A 23,355-nucleotide genomic window follows, 5' to 3' on the forward strand; every position below is an offset into this window, starting at 1 on the left:
TCAGAGCTACAAGTCACAAAATGTAGACAGAAACCCAGACAGGATGAGCTACTCACGAATTGGCCTGAAAACTTGAACGCTCTGTTGATTTGAGTAGACAAATATGTTCACAGGTAATTAAAAAGCAATGGATCACGGTTAAAATAGAGAATAAATATTGGCTTTCAAGAGAGGTATGCAGAGGAAGAAGAAAGGGGTAGAAGAAGGGCAGTGGAAAAAAATGGTGCTGTTTGAGAGGAAAATGGAAAAACGAAGAAGTAGCTGGTGGATCAAGATTATAAAGGTGGTATATAAAAATTATTTCAGCATGCAGATGTAAAGAAGGGTTGCGCTATAATGGACAAAAATTGCAAGTCATACCAGGCTAAAAGGTTTAGCTGCTTTTCAAAGAACTGTTTTTATTTATCTCTAAAATAGGAGAACAGATATGATCATAGGTTTGTTGACCAAAAAAGCACTGGCAAATGTTCTTTTTTAGTTTTGGCATGACTGCAGGGCTGTTTGTCGAAGCGTTTGTCACTAATACAGTGGCAACATTTACAATAAGTACATTTTCAATGGAGTGAACATCCCTCACCTGATGTTACTTGCTGTTTGATGTATCATACAGGGTACTTCTATTCCAATGCATGAGGTACACATTTTTGGAAGCTGCCAGGGAAAAGTGCTGAATTCTCTACCAGAGACCAGCATCTCAGAAGTAATGCATCGGTCACCACCGTCAGCTCTGTGTGGGAAAGGGAGATGGTTCTGCTGTTGAGCTAATCACAGTGCATCAACCACCACTGCAGATCTTTTGCAGTCTCCACTGGGATCCAGACTAGGTTAGAGAAATTCCCCTGTTGCTTTGCCCACTGGGACCTCAGATACCAGAGACTGCATGTGCCACCCGGCATGCTTGACCAGCAGATTGTAGGAAGCCATCAGACCCAGCAGCCTCAGAGTCACTGTAACTGAGATCCAGGACTGAGGCTGAAATATAGGATTATCATAGACCAAAAATCCTAGATTTTCTGCTCTGGAGGGTAAACATGTAACTGCCCCATGTCCTGAATGTGACTCAGATGAACGAAAGCATCTGAGAAGGAGTCAGGTGTGACTTCTGGCATGATCAGCTGGAGTTTGGCTGCTCAGAAAAAATGTAAAATACATGGTCAATATTAAAATTTAAAGGAACACGCATAAATGTTCTGTAGGTTCCATTTTTTTAACTAGTTTATGTCATATTTGTAGAGCTTGACCAAAAACTAATTAGTTGTCTTAATCGTAAATGAACAAAAACAAGTAGGCCTTTTCATTTGAAAGAATTACAATTGTATTCTCTACAAAGTATATACAATTCAATAAGTAACAATGGCACAGTGCTTAAGGTGAAAGTAATGTCAACATAAGTACTACTTGATACATAAAGTATATAGACTGGTAGCATAAATACTGAACACAATGTTTTGGTGTAAACTTTCATGCTGAAAATATACATCCTAAAAATAAGATCTCTGTTTTTAGTATATAAAGAATAGCAAAATAATGTGCCACAAAAATGCTGCAACAGTTCCATATTTGTGGTAGAAAATGTGCTAATCCATGCTGCAATATCCTTGGGGATCTAATTAGAGTGTTGGAGAACACTAAGCAGAGAACAGATTAAAAGCAACTGTTCCTAAAAGTGTAAGAGTAATAAAATACCAAAAAAATAATCTTAGTATTTTATTACTCTTAAACTTTTAATATACTTCTTGTGAGATCATAATAATAATAATAAAAATAATGAGCCACTCATGAAACCACTAAGAGGACAAAAAAAGGGGGGTAAGTTAATGTAAGACTTACATTACCAAAACAATTTATATTTATTTACAGAAAAGTGATTTTCAATATTTTATCATAAAAATCCAAATCGTATTCAGAATATGAGAAAACAGCTACAATTACTGCTTGTCAGCTAGATGATAGAAGGTGCATTATGGTAAAGTGGCTGATGGCATCTGCATTCACCAATTGTCAAAAGAAATTTTCAGAGCAAATTTTAAATTCCTCAAAAGAATGAAGTTAAAGGTTCTTCAGGTTTTAATGAAAAGGATCAAAAAAGAGTAGTTCTTTTCTCATCTACAGTTTTCACTCAGTATTGTATAATGTTTAGAATGTACTCGGGAGCCCACAAAATGTCAAGACTGGACATAAAAAGATAACTTGGCCTCTTAGAGATGCCAAATTAACTAAGCCTTTTTGTGTTCACAGATGATGTTATCTGTAAAATCAGAGTCTCTGTGACAAAAAATGGGAATTCACAAAATGAAAGGACACACAGAGAGCTCCGAATTACTTTCTGACTCACAGTATGCTCTGTGCGCAGGGTTATAAGTAGACTGAAAAAATAGGAGGTCTCTCAAAGGGGTGTGGTGGATGCAACTAAGGGTGTGGCTTCAAAATACGCAATGTCAAAATCTGTGCTTACCACAGTGTGCCACCCAACTGGTATTTTGCTGCTTCTATCATTGCATCCAGACATCTAATACAACAAGTAACGTTACACCTACAACAAGTCAGGGCTATAGACTTTGCAAATGGTTGTTAGTTGTATAAGGTAAATAAGAAACAACTATGACATTGTCATATGTAATATTGAAACTGCTTCAGTTCTGAAATGATGAGACCATGAAAGAACTACAACAAGTCTTTTTGAAGTAACATCAAAGTCTGTGAAGGGTGGTGCTGGTGCAGAGTTAAGATTTTTTTTTCACCCTTAGGTCTAAAATGGAGCACCCGAAAGAGATCCATCTGAACACCTGCTTTTTAAAACTGCCAGTGGTCAGCACCAGCAGGACTCAGCCCACTCAAAGACCTGCCTGTACGACTATCTGCAAACTGAAAGGAAGAGAAGACATGAAAGCAGCGATATCGCACTTGAGGTCGAACTTCATTGATGGAGTACTGACCCCTCAAGAATGTTATTCTCAAAATGGAATAAACTTCCACCATGATAATGCCAGGGGCCTCTTTGCTCCTACTGATGTCATTTGCTGAATGCCAATTTTTGTTTTGAAAGGAGTGCTTTGATCGAAGAGGGCCTGCTATAAAGACAATTCTTGTCATTCTTTGAATGCAAATGTAGGACTTGAGGCCTGCTGTCTCTCACAGGCCTCTATCACTACACTCACAGGTATTTACAGGGTGTTGTCAAAGGATTCCTACCTCATAAATATTAATTAGGCAGAAGTAGTTTTTACTTCATCAGTCACATCAGTAGTTGCTGGTACATCAGTCACAGTGAAAAATGAAGGTAGAGTCACAAAGCATTTGGTGTGCCAAAACACTGAATCCTCTATTTACAACTCTCAGTTCATATTACCTTTTAAACAAAGCACCCACTCAGATATCTGTCCAAACTTGGATTTCATAATTTATAAAACGTTTGCCATTGTCAAAATCATATTTCATAAACAGTTCTCTTAAGTTATATTCACAAGAGCTGAATTTGATTCAAATGGGTATGGCACAGGCACCTTAATACTGTGGTTCATCACTTTTTAATACATTTTCATACAAATTAATATATTGGTGAACACAAATCAGCATAATTTCTCGGGTCAGAAGAATCAGTCAATACTTCATCACCAGGTGCTTGATGTTGTTAGTGCACCACCTGAACGGGGTTACACTCTCTCATTCACACATTCGTGACCCGCATGTTTCAGTGCTGTGGTGTCAGAATTTGATCTGAGACGACCCCGGGTGATTTTTCAGAACATTACTCCTCAGGTCCTCATGTCCCTTGTCCACCAGAGAGATCAAACCACAGCCAGCCCTCTTTGCGATACAATAACCCTGCAAGATGGCACTCACACCTTTACCTCCTTGACACATTCTCGTCTTACCATGCACTAATATAGGAATAACCTGAGAATCTTTGACCACTGGGATTTAGGTCAACCAGTTTTCTTGCACCTCCACTCTTGAGGCAGCAGAGATTGGGTAGGTCATCCTGTTGATTCTTCCTTATGACACTGTAAGTACCACTACATAGTTTGTTTAAAGGTCTCCCCAACAGAACCCAGATCTCTACTATGGTATTATTACAGCGTATCTTTACTTTTATTGTAGCACTCTAACTCAGAGTTAACTCTGCTCCCACTCGCGAAGGCAGACTTGCTACCCTAATTGGGTGAGTTTTCATCTTTTGCGACACAGTGTATGAAATCTAAATGCCTGCCATTACCCTTGAATGTACCACAAATGAAAAACGATCTAGACTAGACCCTCTAATTACCTCAACTTCAAAATATAACATAAGTATATCACAGACAGTTTAAACCACAATACTGCAGGTTCAAATTGAGAGGTGTAATAACTCACAGTTCATCTTCTTGACATATCAAAGTGTTTAAATATTGCCTATAAATGTAAGCGTTACTAGCGTTACTAATGACAAAAGCTGCCTTTAGCTTCAGACATAAAACTGCATTTAAAAGTGGCACACAGACTTTTGATGCTGGGAAAGTAAAAACAAGAGGTCTAGTCAAATGCTTTCCATTTAATGAATCATGTAAAACCATGCACAATTAATTCATGGTTGATTTAAATGTGTTTCATTTAGATTTGACCTCGCTATAAAAATGTAGATTTAATTTGCAAAACGTGTTTTGCAAATTAAACTAGCATATATTTGTTCTGAATTAACACACCTTTTAAAGTGTAGAGAAGCTGAAATACAGCTTGTGATTTAGTTTTTGCTTTGGGAGCTTCAGCACTGTCGTTGAGATAAGAATGGAATGTTTGCCTCCCCTTTTCTCTGTGAAAAAAGAATATTTTTATAGTGTACTTGCTTTCATCAGTATTCAGTTGCTTAAACAAAGGGTCATTCATTTCATAGCTAGAGTAACTGCAAAGCTGACATTTTTCTTATTATTAAAGTAAAATGTATTTACTGTTTCCGGCCTAAAAAATAATTTCTTGCTGTAGTAAATGGTATTCTGTTCAGTCAAAAATAAATAGTTTCTTTAGCAGGAAGTTAGGAGATGACGTCATTTAGAGTAACATTTAAATGTGTTATAAGAACTCACCTGATTGATGACGTGAGCAGAGAAACGAGGGGTGTCCATGGTTTTCTGCAATTCAATTGGATGGTGGATGAAGATCAATGTAACATGAACTCTATATGTGTTCCTAGCTGAGAGGTGGGGGCTCTTTTTAGCAGGATTTTGAGTTCTGCTTAGAAAGGAGGTGTTGTGGGCAGACTTTGGGGGAGACTGCAGACAGGCTCGGAGCTGAATGAGAAGAGAGGTTATCAGCTGTAAGGGCATGAGAGCAGATTTAGATGCAAGCTTTTTGCTAGAAACCCAAAGCTTTATGCTTTGACTAACTGGCTTTGCCAAGACTTATTTGCCCTATGCTTTATTTCTCTTTATGGGAGATTTTTCAATTATTAATTATTGATTTAGCTTCATGCTAAGCTCACTCTTGCTTATATTTCTTGAACTCTTCATGAGTTCTGACTGACACTATTTCTGACTCATTTTCTTAGAATAGGATTTCTTCCTTTATGGAACGCGCTGTATGCAATTTATGATATGCTCTGTATTTATTCAATTTTTTCTATGATCAATTCTGTAACCTGATTGATATCTGACTAATGAATGAAAAGAAACTTTTATTTTGCTTAGAAAATAAATCCCTTTAAAACTACTCACAACTCTCATTATTGTTTACATATTTAATTGCATTTGATATGCTCATGTGTATGTATGAGTCTTACTTGGTCATAACACGGTGGAAAAGATCCATCGCCTTGAGCAGAATAAGGGTTATGGTAGTTAAAGGTAAATTGAGTTTTTGCAAGGAGAGATTACCATGAGATTTATGCTCTACCAACATCTAACCAGATGAAGCTAGGTATGGTTGTATCAAGTATCACTGGAAGTGATCGCTCTACATACTAAGGGTTATTATTTAAAAAACAGCTATTTTGATAGAACTACCCCTTTACTATTAAAGTCACTACTATCATGACGAGAGGTAGTTTGTCTCAACATTTTTAATATGTGTCAGAACTTAAAACATTTTGTTGGTGTGGAGTGCAACTTTGCCCAGAGATGCCAGGATGCACAGATAGTGAAGGCCTGCTGACGCTCTTGTCTTTTGCAGCCAATATCTCTGGGGTGCTTTCGCCTACTAATGGGAAAAGTTCACATTTTGTCCAGTGTATATTTAGCACAGCAGTTAGCATACATGGTCCTTTTGTAACAAGCACCTTAGGTACCAACTGACTTTGGTAAACAAGTGTCAAAAATATCTTCCACATATTAAGCACTCAGACAATTTTAACCCATTCCATCACTACATATGTAACATTCTGCTGTTTAACCAGTATTGATAATGGTGCTATGCTCACTATGAGAGTGTTTGAGAAAACATACTGTCCTCTGTGGTGAGAATGAGCATCTGTAAGACCTTTGAATGCATCACAATGACTGTGTTAAATCCATAGGACTAGGGTAGTTATAATACAACTTTTTAGATTCATCACATCTGTCCATTCCTTTGGAGAAGCAATCAGCAGTCGTGTTGTGAGCACTGTCGCCAGGGCAGGAAACTCCCCGGTTAGCGTCTATAGAACGGCTGGGTCCCAACGGGGCAGAAGGCGTCGTCTAGAAGTAGGAAAAAAAATGGGCAAGAAGCAGAATGGCTAAGGAAGAAAGGATAATACAACTGTACAGAACATACAATTCCCTTATACACGGCCAACAATTACACCTTATTCTACCACCCCATTCAAAAAAGTTCCTGGCATCCAAAAACATCACCACTTTCTTCACTTTTACAACCAAATTCAGCCTCCTGACACAATACATGGAGCTCCTTAACATAACAGACTTGTTTGTATGTATGTACTTTGAGATCTTTGCCTTAAGCACATTGACTAGCACAGTATTTAAAATCTTGGCGTGCAAGTTCAAGAGTGAAAGGATCTCCATTTGAAACAAACACTACAAAGAAGGTATTTGCACGTTTTGGGGGGCATAATGCCCATTTTCAGCACCTTGACAAGCAAGATGATAAAGTCCAGCAATCAAACGTTCGAGTGTTCCTGTTAAACGCTAAACCTAAATTGTATAGCCATCCTGCTAAATTCCATATCAGAGGCTGTCATGATTTGCACTGAGACACACCCTTAACTGGGTACTGGAAAGCAGGTTAATGCACTCCAAACCAGAAAAAATGTCACTGTCCCAGCACAGGCGCAAACTCACAGTAGTGCCTCTCCACTTCCTGTGGGGAGAGCATGTCTGAAAAATTAGAGCTGTGGCTCCTTCTTTCAGTGGAAAGGGACCATGCCTCATTTTTAAGAGGGTGCATGGATCCCACAGGCAGGTGGATTGTGACACCTTCAGAGGAGCACTGTCTGTACACCACCTCATGTTGGCACAGTGCATACCTTCTGATGACTTGTTTGCCCTTGCACCACATCTGTAGTATGGTTTGAGTTTCTACTGGTATGTCACTCCCAACTTGAAGCTATATGGTTGCTTAATTAGGAGACACCAATCAATGAAAAAGGTGTCCAGCTATTAGTCTATCAATTCCGAACAAGGGAGCTGGTATTTGTAGTAAGGCAAACTCAGTAAAGTTGATGATATAAGATACAGTGTTGCAATATCAGAAACCCATATTCCTTGGCAATACTCCACATTTGTGGTGGCCATTAGGAAAAACGGTTTAATAATAGAATACAAACTTAGCATTCTGATGAAGAATTTCACAAAATGTCACTTTGAGAAATTCTCATTTTCTCTTTTCCTGCTAAATATGCAAACTAAGTATTTTCCACTAAGCTACTCTTTTAATGAAATAGACAAATACCTAACTTTTACATTTATATATGAATAGGTCCAAGCCCATGTATTATATCTATTGCCCCATGGGAACGAGCATACCTGATTGGAAAATGGCTTGGGCATCTACTTACTTTTTAAATAAATATAGATTGCTCTTACAATTAATCCCAGCCACAGTATGAAACTCAACTTAGGAACAGGAGACCCCATAAAAAAGTGTAAAGAAGCAACTATCCAATGTGATTTCTCTAACCAGTAAACTGTTGAAGGTTGCCAGCTGCCACCAAGTCTCACCATCACCCACTCTTGGAGTCAGGTGTGATAAATCACTCTGAGAAGTGCAATTCTATTTTAGTTAATTGATTGCAAATTAGCTAGGCCATATCCTCGACTTCTCTTCCTATACTACACCCTAGGTACCAAAATGCCATTTTTATATTAACATAAATACACATTAAATACAAGTCACACCAACTAATCCATTTCTGTACTTAAGGGGAAAAGTGATCATGGAGTTACCATCACCCAGTGCACTTACACAACCAGGAACCAGGGTGAACATATTTCACAGTTTTCTTTTCACAGCTAATAATTATGTGTATGACAGCTGTCACTGAAACAGTTGGTTCTATTTTAAAGAACATAAGAACCTACAAGGGGGTATCAAGAAATATCCACACATCACTTTTTTAAGTCAACTTGCATTTGAGTTCTATCATAATGGCCTGCACGATTCCTAAATCCGACTTCACAACCTTATTGCATCCTCTGAGAGTTAGCCTTGTCTTTTGTGTGGCATGCTACATGATACAAGGGCGCGAGCTTCCTCTGTATTAGTGGACAGAAGAGTACATACATATGTCAAAGACATGTGTATCTGTGAGCCTGTGAGATAAACTGCAAAAACAGATGCTCTGAAGTGAATCACTGCATACATGTAGGACTGTGCTAGCATATTCAATATATACTTCAGTGGTACTAGTCATTAAAATCTTAACCTAAATGGTGTATACTAGCACCATATTCGGGTTGGTGGAAGTGCATCCCTATTGTCACAGTCTGTATTTTAAAAAGGGGGGTATTCCTTTACAAATGAATCCACACACATCTGCAAAAATAGGCATGTCTGAGTGTGTTCTGCATGCAATGCCTATTATTAGGGTGCTGGAATCTTGATAATGGGGAAAGGGATCTTCCATTAAAACTTCTATGAATTAATAGATGTGGCCATTAACTGCTGCTATAGAAAAGCTCAGCAGTCTGCATTATTGTGGCATGACAGGTGCTAGAAATTGGGTAACTTGTTGACTGTGGTGTAAGCCCTGGTCAAGCAGAAGCCACACTCCTAGTCAGGTTAAGGCACAAGGACACCGCAAACTAACTGGTGCTCAATGCCCTGGTAACTTGGCACAGAGCAGTCAGGCGTAAGTTAGATACAATGTGCAAAGCATTAGGGCAATACTTGAAGGAGTAAACCAGTGAAAATACCTCACCAAAAGGTTATCACCCCAAGTTAGAAAAATAGGGTTTAATGTAATGAACAACACAAGACCAAAACAACAAAAATCCAATTAGTAGAACCGGAGATATGAATTTTTAAAGAATAAATTGCAAAATAGTGCCTCAAAGCATAACACGCCAACTGGGGAAATCTGTTAACACCAAACCGGGTCAAATCCAATAGTTCAAGCTGGCCACGATGGAGCGTGGGTCAGATAAAGACTCATCTTAGTCCTGATGAAGTTATATTCTCAAGTTACATTTTGTGCCAAATCCCTTTCGTGTTGGAGAAGGTTGTTGAGAGCAAGGAGAAAGTCGCTGGTGGTGGTCAACATGGCATGACAGCAGGCTGGCTTTGCACCACCGATGGTGGGGATGGATCCTTGTGATGGCAGTCCATGCGAACGGAGGATGCAAGCAGTGCAAACATACAAACTTGTGGTGGCTCCCACTGATTTTCCATGTGAGCAGTGTGGTTCCTGTGTGAACAGGCCTGTTCGTAGTCACCAACAGCCCAATAACTTGAATTAAAGACCCAAACCAAGGGCCTGGGTCCTGAGAGGCACCTCTTGGGAGTCAAGAGCTTGTTGAAGTTGGGTTAGGGAGCTGTGGAGAGCATGTTATGTACCTGAGGCTCAAATCAGGACGCCAGCAGATTAGCCTTTAAAGTCACACTGGCATCCTGGGTTCAAAATGGAGGTTGCAGGCCCAGTTCTTCTTCTCCTGACAAGAGGGCAGCAGGTGAGCACAACAAGGCAGCAGCTCCTTCGGAGTAGCAGTCTAACAGTCATTTCAGAAGCACAGCATCCCTTCTTTCTGGCAGAGCATCTAAAGGGTACAGAAGTATGCCTGAAGGTCTTATTTCTTTACCCTTGTGCCCTGCCTATAGAAGGTGGGAGAAGGTTCTGGAATGGTTCTTTGAAGTGCATGGGTATCCCTGCTTCCCCTGCCCTGGATCCAAGCTAGCTGCAGTGACAATACAGGGTTGTTAGGCCTATTGTGATAATACAGGACACATCCTATTCTGGTGTAAGTACGGCTGTGCTCAGCACCGCCACCCTATTCTGCCAGTTGATGGTCCATTGTGGCTCATCTGATCCCACTATTGTGTAACTGTCTCAAGGGAATTCAGAAAGTCTGTCAGCGGCACCCAGGGATGTGACCTAAGACAGGATGCAGGCACAAAGGGCTGCTGTCAGGAAAATGCCAACTTTCTATAGGGGCCTTTTCATAATTGTGTTGATAAATTTGACTTTACCATTAAAGAGGGTTTATCATTAAAATTTCATAGGTACCATACATGATATATCCACCTCCTCTCATTTAGGAATTACAGCTTATTAAATGTATTAAGAAATCTCCAATGCCATCTAATGAGAGGGGTAGGCCTTACAACAGTGAAAAACAAATGTTGAGTTTTTCACTGCCAGGACATGTAAAACTTAATTGAACATGTCTTACTTTTTGGTTACAGAGCACCCTGCTCTATGTGTTACCTAGGGCCTACTTTAGGGGAGACTCATATGTAATAAAAGGGGAGTTTAAGGCTTGGCAAGTGAAATTAAATGCCAAGTTGAATTGGCAATGTGACACTTTATTTAGGCTGAAATGGCAGGTTTAGGAGAAGTTTTAGAGTGCTACTTAGATGGTGGCAGAATAAGTGCTGCAGGCCCATGGATAACATTTAATTTAAAGGACCTGGACATGTGGTATATTACAATTAAATTTAATTTGCCTATTAGGTATGTGCCAAATAAATCATGTTTAGGGAGTGAGCCCAAGCACCTTAGCACTGGGTAACAGAGATAAAGGGCACAGTGTCCTAAGGCCAGCACAATGTAATTCCGCTTAAAGGGAAGGAGGAAGGTAACATGTTTGGGGGTGACCCTGCAGAAAGGGCAAATTTCCAACAACAGGTCTTCAATTTCAATGTCCCAAATCTTACTGAAATGTGTTTTGATCTCTGCCACCTGGTTAGAAGTTTCTTCTTTTGCAAGTATGACCAACAAGCTCCATCCCCTTGAAACTCTGAAAGGTGTGATGCCCAATTACATATATTAAACACGTTTGCTTCATTATGATTAATTTACTAGTTAGTTCATCATTCTTAACTCCAAATTGTTTCATTGCCTCCTGTGTTAGAATTTTGAAACCTGCTTTAGGATCTGCTCCTTTTGCAGATGCCTATATAATGAATAGGATGAATTAGAAATCAGATACCAATCCACAGATATAGAATCAGAATCTCTGCTCCTCACAAAACAGTTTTTGAGTGTCGAGTGTCAAGCGACATCTACAAAGGTATATGGAAAAGCACTTCAGCCATATATTGAAACTGGCAGGTAGTTGCATCATTAAGTCCTATCTTCTTCAGATTAACAGTTCACTCCATCCAAATGGCATCTCAAGGCCATCAATGATTTTACTGGTTAACGGGATGCTTAATGACACCCAGGGCAAAAGTAGCATTGTACGTGAAAAGAAGGATTCTATAAATTCCTGATCATATGTTTTCTGCTACTGCCCAAGGGACTGTTGGTCTCATGGCTTTCTGACTCAGTACATTTTAGTGTGCTGTAATTGGCTTAACGTGTTCATATATAGATCAGATCAGATCAGATCAGATTAGCTTTATTCGATTTTTAGTTAAAAACCATAAAAGCAACAACAATACATACATGCATAGATATCTCGACATTTCATTACAAAGTTAAGATCAACTATTAAAACAGGATTAAATAAATGTGACGAGTCAACTAATCAATGTTCGTGTATATTCAGGACTAATTAGAGGCTAGAGGGTTAATAGCACAGGGTACACAGGATCCCCTTCTCCAAGAATTATAATTCATTGTCATTGTCATTTGTCTTGGTAGCAGAATATGTTGGGAGCCGGGATAAAAATTATACCAGTCCCAAATGCAAATGGGGCCATCTCCTTCTTTGGGCTGGCAAAATCGTAGGTAGGGGACAATGTTCCTATTCTTAAATTTGATTAAAATCAAGTCCCCCGAGATGTCTTTGGGCAACGTACCTAGCCACCCCACTCTCCTGACACTCAGGATTCCACCATCTAGGTCAGGTGGCAACGGTCTGTTGTGTTTTAGCCAAATAATGACTTTATTTAGCAGGTCCTGGTGTGTTTTGAGTTTGCCCCGGCTAAGTGCAGGGACCCCAGAGAGGACAGTCACGTATGGGGCGGCTTCGGGAGGTAGATTAATGCGGTGCCTTCTTTCTAGAGCGACCCTGGGAGCTCTATGAGGTAAGACTGCGGAATTAAAAGTAACGTTAGGGCCAGTTGGAATAGGTGTGGTAAGAGGGGATTCAAGAGTTTGGACTTTCCTGCATGCAGAGGACTTAGGCTTTTCGTGGTTGATGGGAGGATTAGGGCAAATAGGTATAACAGTTTTTTCAGTTGGTAAAGAGTTCTTTTTAAGTGTTTTTTCAATGCTGGTCAGCCTGTCCCCCAAATCATTAATTTTTGTGACCAGAGGTGATATTGCAGATATTAACAATTGCTCAAACTGGGCCAGTAAGGACAATTGGAGGGGCGATACAGGGTCGTATGATCTATTCACAGCCTTATCCGACATAAATATAGTTGGGTTAGAGGGGGTTGATGAAGGGCTGGTGCACGATTTATGAGCGTTAGATTGAATCTCATTGTCATTATCTTTTTCCACATCATGCTTCCTTTTACAGTTTAAACCCCGGGACAGTGTGTTGACTTGAGATTGGACTTTAGTGGGAGATAGAGGTACATCCCGTGGAGTGCCGTTTAGTTGGTCAACGTCTCTACCCATTATAGGGGGGATTGATACGTCCGGGACGCACTTTGTGCCACACAGGGCATTCAGCTCCTCCCAGATGGACATGGTTAATGGAATAAAGAAGTCCAAAAACGACAATAGGCAGTACAATGCGAGATGAATAAAGAGTTAAAGCGTCTCTATACCTCCTCCTTGGAAAGAGTCAAGTGGGGTGGCCCGTCCCGATATATAGTTCTTTGGCATTGTACCCAACCACAAATGAAGATGGCCCCTCTCTCCTGTGAATAGGGAGATTATCCACAGGTCTTCTTCAAAGTAGGTCCATTGTCCACCACCCAATAAGCTGCCAGTGCTGAGAAGATAGGATACGTTTCATCTCAGTATGCTACTTCAATAGATACCTGGGAGGATAAGATTGCTTGACCACATTGATGTACATGCTCCCTGTTACAACCAAAATCTTGCCTACAGATGTCACTGGCTTATGGACCTATGTCAAATCTGACTGAAGGATCCAGGCTTGCTCTTTTGTGAACACCAATCTTCCAGCTACAGGACAATGAAGCATCTTGTAGTACTCCTCTGTGTTGTTTGTGCCTCCACTTTTTTGGGCTCACAGAGCACTATCCATCTTCTGAGTTGGATTGGCTCTCTACCACTGTTACAATCCTTCCAGTTTGCTTGGAGCACAACTTTATCTCTGTTTTTTATATTTCAATCAAGTGAAGCTAACTTCTCCAGCATTATTTAAGATACAAGCCAAACTCCCAAAGCAGAACAACTTACTTCAGGACTTATCATACTTCCCATGTAGTGTGTTCCAAAATCCTCCCCGTAACAACTGTGGGTTTGTCCAAAAATCGATATTCTTTCAGAATTCCATTACTGTAAGGCACAGTTCTTCAAACTGTGGGGCGCGCCCCCCTGGGGGGCGTGGATGGGTTCCCAGGGGGGCGCAAAGGCCTCTGCCAGCACATGTAAATGAAGACGCCTGGAAGTGCAGCGATGTTAATTTGCTGCATTTCCAGGCTGTCTTCATTTACTCGAAGGCCTCAGAGTGTCGTGGGCCAGAGGTCAATGGATGTGCTGCTGGGGGCTCGGCTGGGCAGTGTCTGGAGAGTCTACTCCAGCACAGCAGAGTTTCTCACAGGTCTTTAAAGACCATTTGCATACATTTGGAAACTGGTTACCAAAGCTTAGTTTTTTTCTTTTTCCAGTACCCCCGGGGCCCCAACTCTGCCTATTCCTTAAATTTGCATTTTAAACTTACTGCTGTAGTGTGAAAATGCATTTCATGAAAAGGAATACAAAAAAGGATTGCCAATAGAAAAAGTGCCAGCCATGTATGTTTAAAGAGCCTGCAAAGACCCTGCTTTGACACTAAATAGGGTCTTAAATAAAAAGTATGTATTCATTTGTAATGTGATTTTCTGTCTGTTCCTTTTATTTTCAGTCATGAATCATTCAGGCAACCCTAGAACACATTTAAAAGTACTTTATATTTGCTTTTCGAAGTACGCACACATAAGTGCTGAAAATAGGGCTTTAGGTGACTGTTTATTTTTGTGCCGTCTGCAACATCAAAATCATGAGCTGGCAACCCTAATCATAAGACTGGAAGTTTGATGCAGGATCAGCACATTATTTATTTATTTCACCCTTGATTCCCTGATTAATTCCATAAAAGCAACAGTTTAACTTATACCTGAAACCCTGCGTCCCGCCAATAACATGCTGATTAACTTCAAGTGCCTGGGAATTCACCCTGCATTCAGACAACTCATTCCTGATTCTCACCCTTCACTTTCACGCTCACCCTGCACTCACTGCGCATAGTTATGGTTTTCTCGCATTTGCCACATAATCAATCATCTGCTGCATAATTTTCAGATTAAAAAATGCAGCAACACATGTTACCTCACAGTGGAAGGCCCTTTCTAAAGGTTGACTGGTCACCTTTCTGTTGCTTATTGCTATATGTGGGTGTTAATGTGGTACTTATGAGGGGCAATAAAGGCCAGGACAATGTTAACAAGTGTAAAAATAGCAAAATAGTGCAGTAATGCTATCACAAAATATGCAGCATAATTCGCCTGTGCTTGCTGCAGAATTTAGTCAACCATGCTGCATAATTTTGCCTTCTCCTGCCGCATAATTCAAATGGCCCTGTTTATAGTGCTATGAAGTCCCAGCCTGTGGCAGAAAGCACTGTGAATATGTAAGCCATTATTTTAAAACAGTATTTACATACTCTAAGCTAGACTGCTGCAAAATGATGCAGTGATTGAGATAAAACAAGTTCTTACAAAATATACTTTTTAGTAATAAGTAATCAACCTGTATCTAATGCAGACATTTTTGTAAGTGTCTCCACTATTCCAGATCCCAGCTGATAACTCTGTTACATTACATCTTAAAAAGAATAGATCTTTGCCACCATAAAACTTTAAGCAGATCCACTGGAATTATTCAGCAGAAAAGAACAAAATTATGCGGCAGGTTTTACTAAATTATCCAGAAAGAAAGGGTAAGTTATGCGGCACAATGCGCCACATTTTGTAGTTAGCATTACTTCATTATTTTGTCATTTTAACTCACAGTAACACTGTCAGGGGAAATATTTCACCTCATTAGTACCAGTTTAACACCCAAATACAGCCGTAAGCAACTACAAGATTACCAGTCTTTGCAGAGCCTTCCACTGCTCCGGCAACACTTTGTCATGCTTTAGGTAACTTTTGTTCCGTTTGAGCTAAAATCAAGTTTTTGTCATTGAAATCTGGAGATTATGTAGCAAATGCAGTAAACTGATAATTATGTGGAAAGCACTGCTGCTGCAGAAACTCATAATTCCAGTGGCCCTGGCTTTAAGTGACTCAATCAATTAATGGCTGTTAAGAAGGCCGGTTTCTTTTTTAACTTTCTGCACTACCACCACCCACTTCAATTTCAGGCACAGGCATGTCAAAGTCAGTATTAACCATTCGGGGAAGTTTTTTGTGTGAAAGCTGAGTCCATGGGGTGGCTGGTTGAAGGCCAGCAGGGTTGCATTCAGATGCAGAGCCCTAATCCTCTCGATCCTTGGGGCCTCACAGAAATGGTCTAGGAGACAGAGGAAAGGATTGAGATTCATAGCTATTGTCAAAGAGAAGGCCCAGAATAGTGAGCACTCTATGCAAACTCATTTTTAGGTTTACAAATGGCCAGAGACCGCTTCTTTAGAGAGCTACCCCAAAGACGGGGACGATATAAGTGTTTTTTTTTTTTAAAGGGACATTAGTGAAGCTGGTACTGCTGCCAAGTGTGTAAGTGGCCACTGCTGGTTATCATAAAGGAGTAGATGCAGATGCAGACGGACTTGGGCCCAGGAATTGATGATCCATCATGGTGGGGAAGAGGTAAAAGAGGCAGAGGAGATAGCCTGCTACTCAGGACTGCAGTTATCATTAGTGCAGCAAGTATAGTTGCATTGGGGACAAAGAGTTTGAGGGGCTCACAACACCCCAATTATGGGGAGCAGTTTGTTTGGGATATCTGTTTTTATTTGATGCATTTGCTGTTTTATAAGTTTCGTATGTGGTGCGGTTCATAAGCTATAGAAAAAGTATTCCTGAAATCATCTCATAAGCCCCGCTACCTGCATGCAGCCATGTCCCTCCCGCTCCCCCAATCCTAGCCATAAAGTTTTGGAGGGGGGCCCGACCTCCATACATTTTGCTTAGGGGGGGCTCAGAGTAAAAAAGTTTGAAGACCTCTGCTGTAAGGGGACATCAACTGGGAGCTCTCCAAATCAGAACCATTTAGATGTTGTCCCCGGAAACATCTTGTGCATCATTTTATATATCACTGAATTTCTTTCAGGTTTTATTTACTTTAAATCTGTCTTAATTCTCCAACAGTACAGCCTGTGACTTGAATGTCTCTCTTCATTTGTTTCTGTGTCTGTGAACTTCCTTTTTATTTAATTTTTTGTTGTGCACTAAAGCTCTATTTTGTTTACCATAGCTCATCGTTTATTTCTATGTATTCCAGCAAAAGTCCCATTTGCCACCATACGGGATGATGTAGAGTTTGGTGTGACAGTTATCCAATCGCCTTATGACAAGTCCCAAAGGAATTAGTGCACTTGTAATAGGGTGGACTGTACAGCCACCATGAGAGGGATGGAGTAACCTGTCTGCTAAACTCAAACTATTGCCATCTTAATCTCTGCCTTCCTTCTTTTAGCCCATTTTCATATCTCTCATACAGTCTTTTCTTAAGTGATGACTTTGAGGTTGGTGACAAAAATATATTAGCATGTGTTTGAGCTGAATTTCTTTCTTAGGTGTTATGTTCTTTTTAATGTGTACCCTGTACATTAAGTTTAAATAGATTATAGCAGAATTGTGCTTACTTCATCCCTCTTTTCTCTTTCCTTGAAGGATTTTCTATCTGACATAATAATCCAATATTTTACCAACTGTCACTTTCTTCAGCTGTAATAACTGTGTGAATCCTGAGGTTTCTCTTTGAATTATTCAATACTGAAACGGGCCCATTCACAAACTAAATGGTTCAGTCAGTTCTTTAAAATTGACGTCTCATGTTAAGGTTCTTAAGAGTTTCAAACATCTAGTCACCTGAGATCGGATCAAAGTCGAAAAATATGTCCGAGCACTATGGAGAGCAAGTTAGTTACAAAAAGTGGATTAGGCCTGATCAATAGTTACCTTTCTGCAAAAATGAATCTGAGAAGGTAAAGTTCAGGGGGGCAAGATTGCAGGTCATGTCTGACGAGGAGGAGTTGTCGTTGGGGAGCCACTGGATGAATTTGGGGTGAAGATTTCAACCATGTTTGGACTTAGTCTCTTTTATGGAAGTCAAATATCTCCAGGGAGACAGTGGCTATAGCCGAAGAAAGTTCCACAAGGCCAGATACCCACTTGGCAAAGGAATGCTGAAAGGATTTGCTGCTGCAGAGAAACACGTTGCAGGAGTTGCTGTGAAGTCAGGCGATCGGCAAAGCACCTTGGGCCGATAAATGAGAAGAGTGGTCCCCATCTCCTCTTGGTTCACAGACAATGCCATGGTTTCAGAGCATGATTAACCAAACATTTTCCAGGTGCCAGGGTTTGGATTTTGGCTTTCTGGGTATCTTTAACACCACCGCAAAGGGTCCAGGACTAGAGGGGCACCACTTGGTGGATTAGGACTCACTCAAACTAGGTCCAGGTGCAGGTTCAAGAAGGTAAAAACCTTTTCTGTCCCTGAGGCTCTGATCAGTTGGTCAGCCAACTAGCCCTTAGAATCAATCTGGTAGTCCTGGGTTCAGCAGTGAAATAGGGCTCAAACAGCAGGGCTGGCCTCTGAGGATTCAAGGCAGGCTTCAGGCAGCAGAGCATTCTTCAGGAGGACATAGCAGCAGGCAATCCTCTGAGAGATTTTTCACAGGTCCAGAAGGTGTACAGAAGATTAGGTCTGAAGGTCCTATTTTAATCCCTTCTTTAAAGTAGGAGAAGTTTCTAGAGAATTCCCTTGGAAATTCTTGAAGTTCCCTGTCTCTCCTGCCCTGGCTCCAGACTAAGGGTGGGCGGCCAGCTACGCTCCGTGCACGGAGTGCGCGTAGTGCCGTCTCCTACGCATTTTGCGTAGCGGGCGTAGCCAGGCGGCACTACGCGCGCTCCGCAGACGGTGCGCAGCCGGCCGCCACCCGCCTCCCTCCCGCCCCCCCTAAATATTCAAATAAAAGGATTTAAAGGTTTTAAAAACACTTACCTGTCTCATGTTTCTCATGAGAAATGCGCATGCGCGGCCGCCCGCGCATGCGCATTAGTATCCGAAATGGCGGCGGCGCGATTCCAGGGACGGGAGAGGGAGCCCCGGGGACGCGGCGGACAGGTAAGTGTTTTTAAAACCTTTAAATCCTTTTATTTGCATATTTAGGGAGGGCGGGAGGGAGGCGGGTGGCGCGTAGTGGGGCTACGCGGAGTGCGCGGGTGGGCGTAGTTTTGCGCCCACTTCGCGTAGCTCCGCGGAGCCCCACTACGCACACTACGCCCAGGGTTACTCCAGACTCTGTGCATGAACAATGCAGTGGTAGCAAGTCCTTTTTATGAAGGCAGGGCACAGTCAATTCAGTTAGAAGTGGCTATGTGCCCAGCTCCGCCCCCCCATCCTGTTAGTGATTGCCCATCCAGGCACACCCAATGCCTCTGTTGTATGGCTGTCTGGGAAGAATAAACTAAGTCTAGCTGCCAACTACACCCAGTGATGATACCCAGGAAGAGGCTGCATCAACTACATAGGGCAGGAAAATTGCAACTTTTTCAAAGAGGCCTTTTCAAAATTGTAACTTAAAATCTGACATTACCATTAAAGAGGTTTTAAATCACAATTTCTCAGACACCAAACATAAAATCTGCACCTGTTCCGTATCAAACTTTAGAACTTATTTAATGTAATAAGGCAGCCAAATGACATCCTAGGGAAGATGTAGGCCTCAGAGTATTGAAAAACAAATTTAGGGGGTTTCCTCTACTAGGACATGTAAAACTTAAAAGTATAACGCCAACCTTATACTTGCAATGAATCTTGTCCTATCAACTACCGAGGGCCTACCTTAGGGATGACTTATAAGTAATAAATGGGGAGTTTGGGGGTTGCAAAAGAGGTTATATTGTCAAGTGGAATTGGCAGTTTGAAACTACATTCAGGTCGCAAAGATTTTAAGGGCAATTTAAGTGGGTGGCACAATAAGTGCTGCAGGTGCACTAGTTGCATTTAATTTAGAGGGCCTATGTAAAGGTATAACACTTTACTAAGGACGTATGAGTAAATTAAACTTGCCAATTGGCTGTAAGCCAATTTTAAAATGTTTAAGAGGGCAGAAGCACTTCCAATCTAGTTAGCAGTGGTAATGTGCACAGAATCCTAAAGCCAACAATTAAAACAAAAAAATAGGTGAGTGTAGGGGACATGATAGCCTATGGGAGATCTAGTCCTTGCAATAGTGAAAAAACGAAATCGGCAGTATTTCACTATCAGGACATGTAAACATGCCAGTACATGTGCTATCTTTCACATACACTGCACCCTGCCCATGGGGGTACCTTGGGCCCACCTTAGGGATGCCTTACCTGTAGTAAAAGGGAAGGTTAGGGCCTGGCAAGAGGAGGCACTTTGAGAAAGCTATTACAGATTTTGATTGCTATTTCTCACCTAAAGTTTACATTGGAAACCGCAGATGAGTAAATCTGTAGATAGTTATGTATCTGTTCTTAGATCATTATCCCTTGCTTGCAAACTTGGTGTCTTACAAGAAGATTTCATCAGAGACCAAGTAGTCTTGCATGGGAACAATCCTACTATTCAGGAAAGACTTTGGGTGAACGGTGATACCAATCTTGAGAGTTTTCAAGCTATAGTGAGAACATCTGAAATGTCCTGCAGGAGTGCAAAAGAAGTATAAAGCGATTATTAGCTAAGGTTGGCAGCAAGTTTGTTAACAAGAGTGATGTACAACACTGGGAAAGGGAGGTTTCTTGAATCTAACAGAGAAAATATGAAGTGTTATAGATGTGACAGCAACTCACATTTTGCCAACAACAAGTTGTGCCCAGCTATTAAGCAAAATGTGTGGATCGACATTATAGGGCTTTTTGCAAAAGTGTGTAGAAAGAGTAAAAAGAAGAAGATCAAATACATAGATGACAGTGAAAGCAGTTATAGTGAACAGTTACATAATGATTGTAAGGAAAGTAATTAATTTGTACTGAACATAAAGGATACTAGCCCTGTAATCTTCAACATAGATAACACTATGGTAAGTAAGAAACCTTTTTGCGACATGGTGATAGGCGGAGTAGAAATTGAAATGTACGCAGACTCTGGATCACCTAATTCTATTGCAAATTAACTTGTATGGAAATATCAGTTTGCTAAAAGGATGGGAGGTAGTTTAGATGCTTTGTACGTCAACCCTGAAGGGTATTCAGGTGAAAGAATAGAGATTCTTGGTTTCAGATCTTTAATCTTTAGGTTTAAAAATCACAAATGTACAGCAAAACTATATGTGTTGAAGAAAGGTCTGTCTGTGTTGAGTTGGTTTGATTAAGGACGCTGGATATTATAATCAATCCCAACAACCCTGATCCTGTTATGGTTATTAGGGATCATGATGGTATTAGGGATCTTATGTTAAATAAACATTCCTAGCGTTTTTAGAAGTGAGATTGGCAAATTAGTGAATTTCAAACATGAGATTTCATTTATAAGATAATGCTTACACAAAAATACACAAAGCGAGGAACATTCCCATGGTAGTAAGTGGTGTAGTAGAAAGAGAACTTGACAATTTAGTGAGTAATTGCATTATCGAGAAAGTCGAATCGCTTGAATGCGTTTCCCCCATTGTGGTGGACAGACGGTCCAATGGCAAAATTAGACTTTGTATTGATTTAACAACAATATTTTAGTTGACCAGTTTCCACTATCATGCATTGCAGAGCTGTTAGCTACAGTTCGTAAAGCACATTTGTTTTCTACAATTAACCTTTCGGCAGCCTACCACCAAATAGAGTTACATGAGAAGTGCAAAAATCTCACTGCCTTAATCACACCTTTTGGCTGCTATCAATATAATAGGATGCCATTTGGGTTGGCATCCGCGACAGCTGTATTTTAGCGTATTATGCACAACCTGTTTGTGGATCACAAAAATGCTGTATGTATGTACAATATCTTGGTTTTTGGGAGTGACAAATATGAGCACTATGACATGCTAGAGAAAGTCCTGAATGTGTTGAATGAAAATTGTTTGACAGTGAAACGTTCAAAGTGCAAATTTGCTGTTAATTCTGTCACTTTTTTGGGACTCGAGTTGTGTGAGGAAGTTATCAAACCAAAAACGGATTTCGCAGAAGTCATACGTGCTGCCCCCATCCTAAATCCAAAGATTATGTAAGGTCCTTCTTAAGGTTGAGTGAGTTTTATTCAAAATATGTGCAAAATTTCTCTTGCAGAACATATAACATTAGGCAATTTGTAAAAAGCAAGAATAAGTTTGTATGGAGTGATGAGTGTGAAAAAGAATTCTATGGTGTGAAAAAGGCAATTTGTGAGGCCACAGCAAATTGTGGTTTTGATCCACCGCTCACATGTACCATTACCACTGAAGTGAGTTCTAAGGGTTTAGGTGCTGTGTTGACACAAAAATCTAAATGTGGGAAAGAATTAATCCTAGAGCATGCATCCAGAGCACTTACAGCTATGGAGGAGAAATACTCCACTATTGAAAGGGTAACGCTTGCCTGTGTGTGGGCGCTGGAACATTTTAGAGTTTTTATTTGGAGAAAGAAATGTATAATAAGGAGTTATCAGAAACCCTTAGTGTGCTTGTTAACCACTGAGGGTATGATCAAAGCATCTGAACTCCTGGCTTGAATGCCCATGAGGCTCCAGGAGTTTGTTTAAAACATAGTGTATGTTCCTCGAAGAGACAGTGTTACAACTGATTTTCTATCCAGGATGACGTTGTCTATCAAAGAAGACATCCACAATGAATGGTATGAGTATCAAATTGCGTTGGTGCATGATGGTGATACCATGCCTATTGACAAACTTGTTTGATGTGAGGAGTTTGCAAAGGACAAAGTGCTACAAAAGGTAGAAAAGTACACTGTGTGTGGGTGGCCCAGTCAAAATTTCATTGAACCTCACCTTAGCTGTTTTTGATAGGTACGGGATGAGCTGTCTTATGTCGAGGGTGTTATCAGAAGGGTAATTTGTGGCCCGCACAGGTGATTGGAAAGAACTCGGATGGCAAAAAGAAAGTGACAAGTCTATAGGTGTGATACTATAGAAATCTACGGTGGCTATAAGGAAGAAGGAACGCTCAGTGGCAAATGTACATTGAGTGAAGAACCCTGAAGAAGTCTTTCAAAAAGACGAAATGCTTTGGCTACTGTGGAAATGAGAAAATAAAGATTAAAGAAACACATATTAGTGTGATTCATCCTTGAATGAACGGACTCTTTTGTTTTGTGTGTGCGGGCCACAAATATTCATATAAGTGTCTGTTGTGGAAGGTTCTTCCACTATTAAGAGAATCTAAAGGATCTGGCTCCTTGTTGGTCAGCGCACCTCTTGGTAATACAATTCCCCAATTTTAAATAAATGCGGTATTGTTTCCTAGATCCTTGTTTGTGAATCCTTTGTTATCAGAAGGGGTGACTGAGTAATACCCCCAACTGGTTTAAGATGCAGTACAGTTC

General features: G+C 40.6%; 1 protein-coding gene across 1 annotated transcript in view; it reads right to left on the reverse strand.

The window, feature by feature from the left end:
- Window positions 1-1,004: 1,004 nt before the first annotated feature.
- LOC144784028 (uncharacterized) overlaps window positions 1,005-23,355 on the reverse strand; it is a 47,129-nt gene continuing 24,778 nt past the window's right edge. Inside the window, exon 3 of the mRNA XM_078662727.1 lies at window positions 1,005-1,126. Within this exon, the coding sequence (XP_078518853.1) occupies window positions 1,005-1,126 (122 nt within the window). The remainder of the gene's footprint in view (window positions 1,127-23,355) is intronic.

This window comes from Lissotriton helveticus, chromosome 10 (assembly GCF_964261635.1).
Source record: "Lissotriton helveticus chromosome 10, aLisHel1.1, whole genome shotgun sequence".
In the NCBI taxonomy this organism is placed as follows: Eukaryota; Metazoa; Chordata; class Amphibia; order Caudata; family Salamandridae; genus Lissotriton; species Lissotriton helveticus.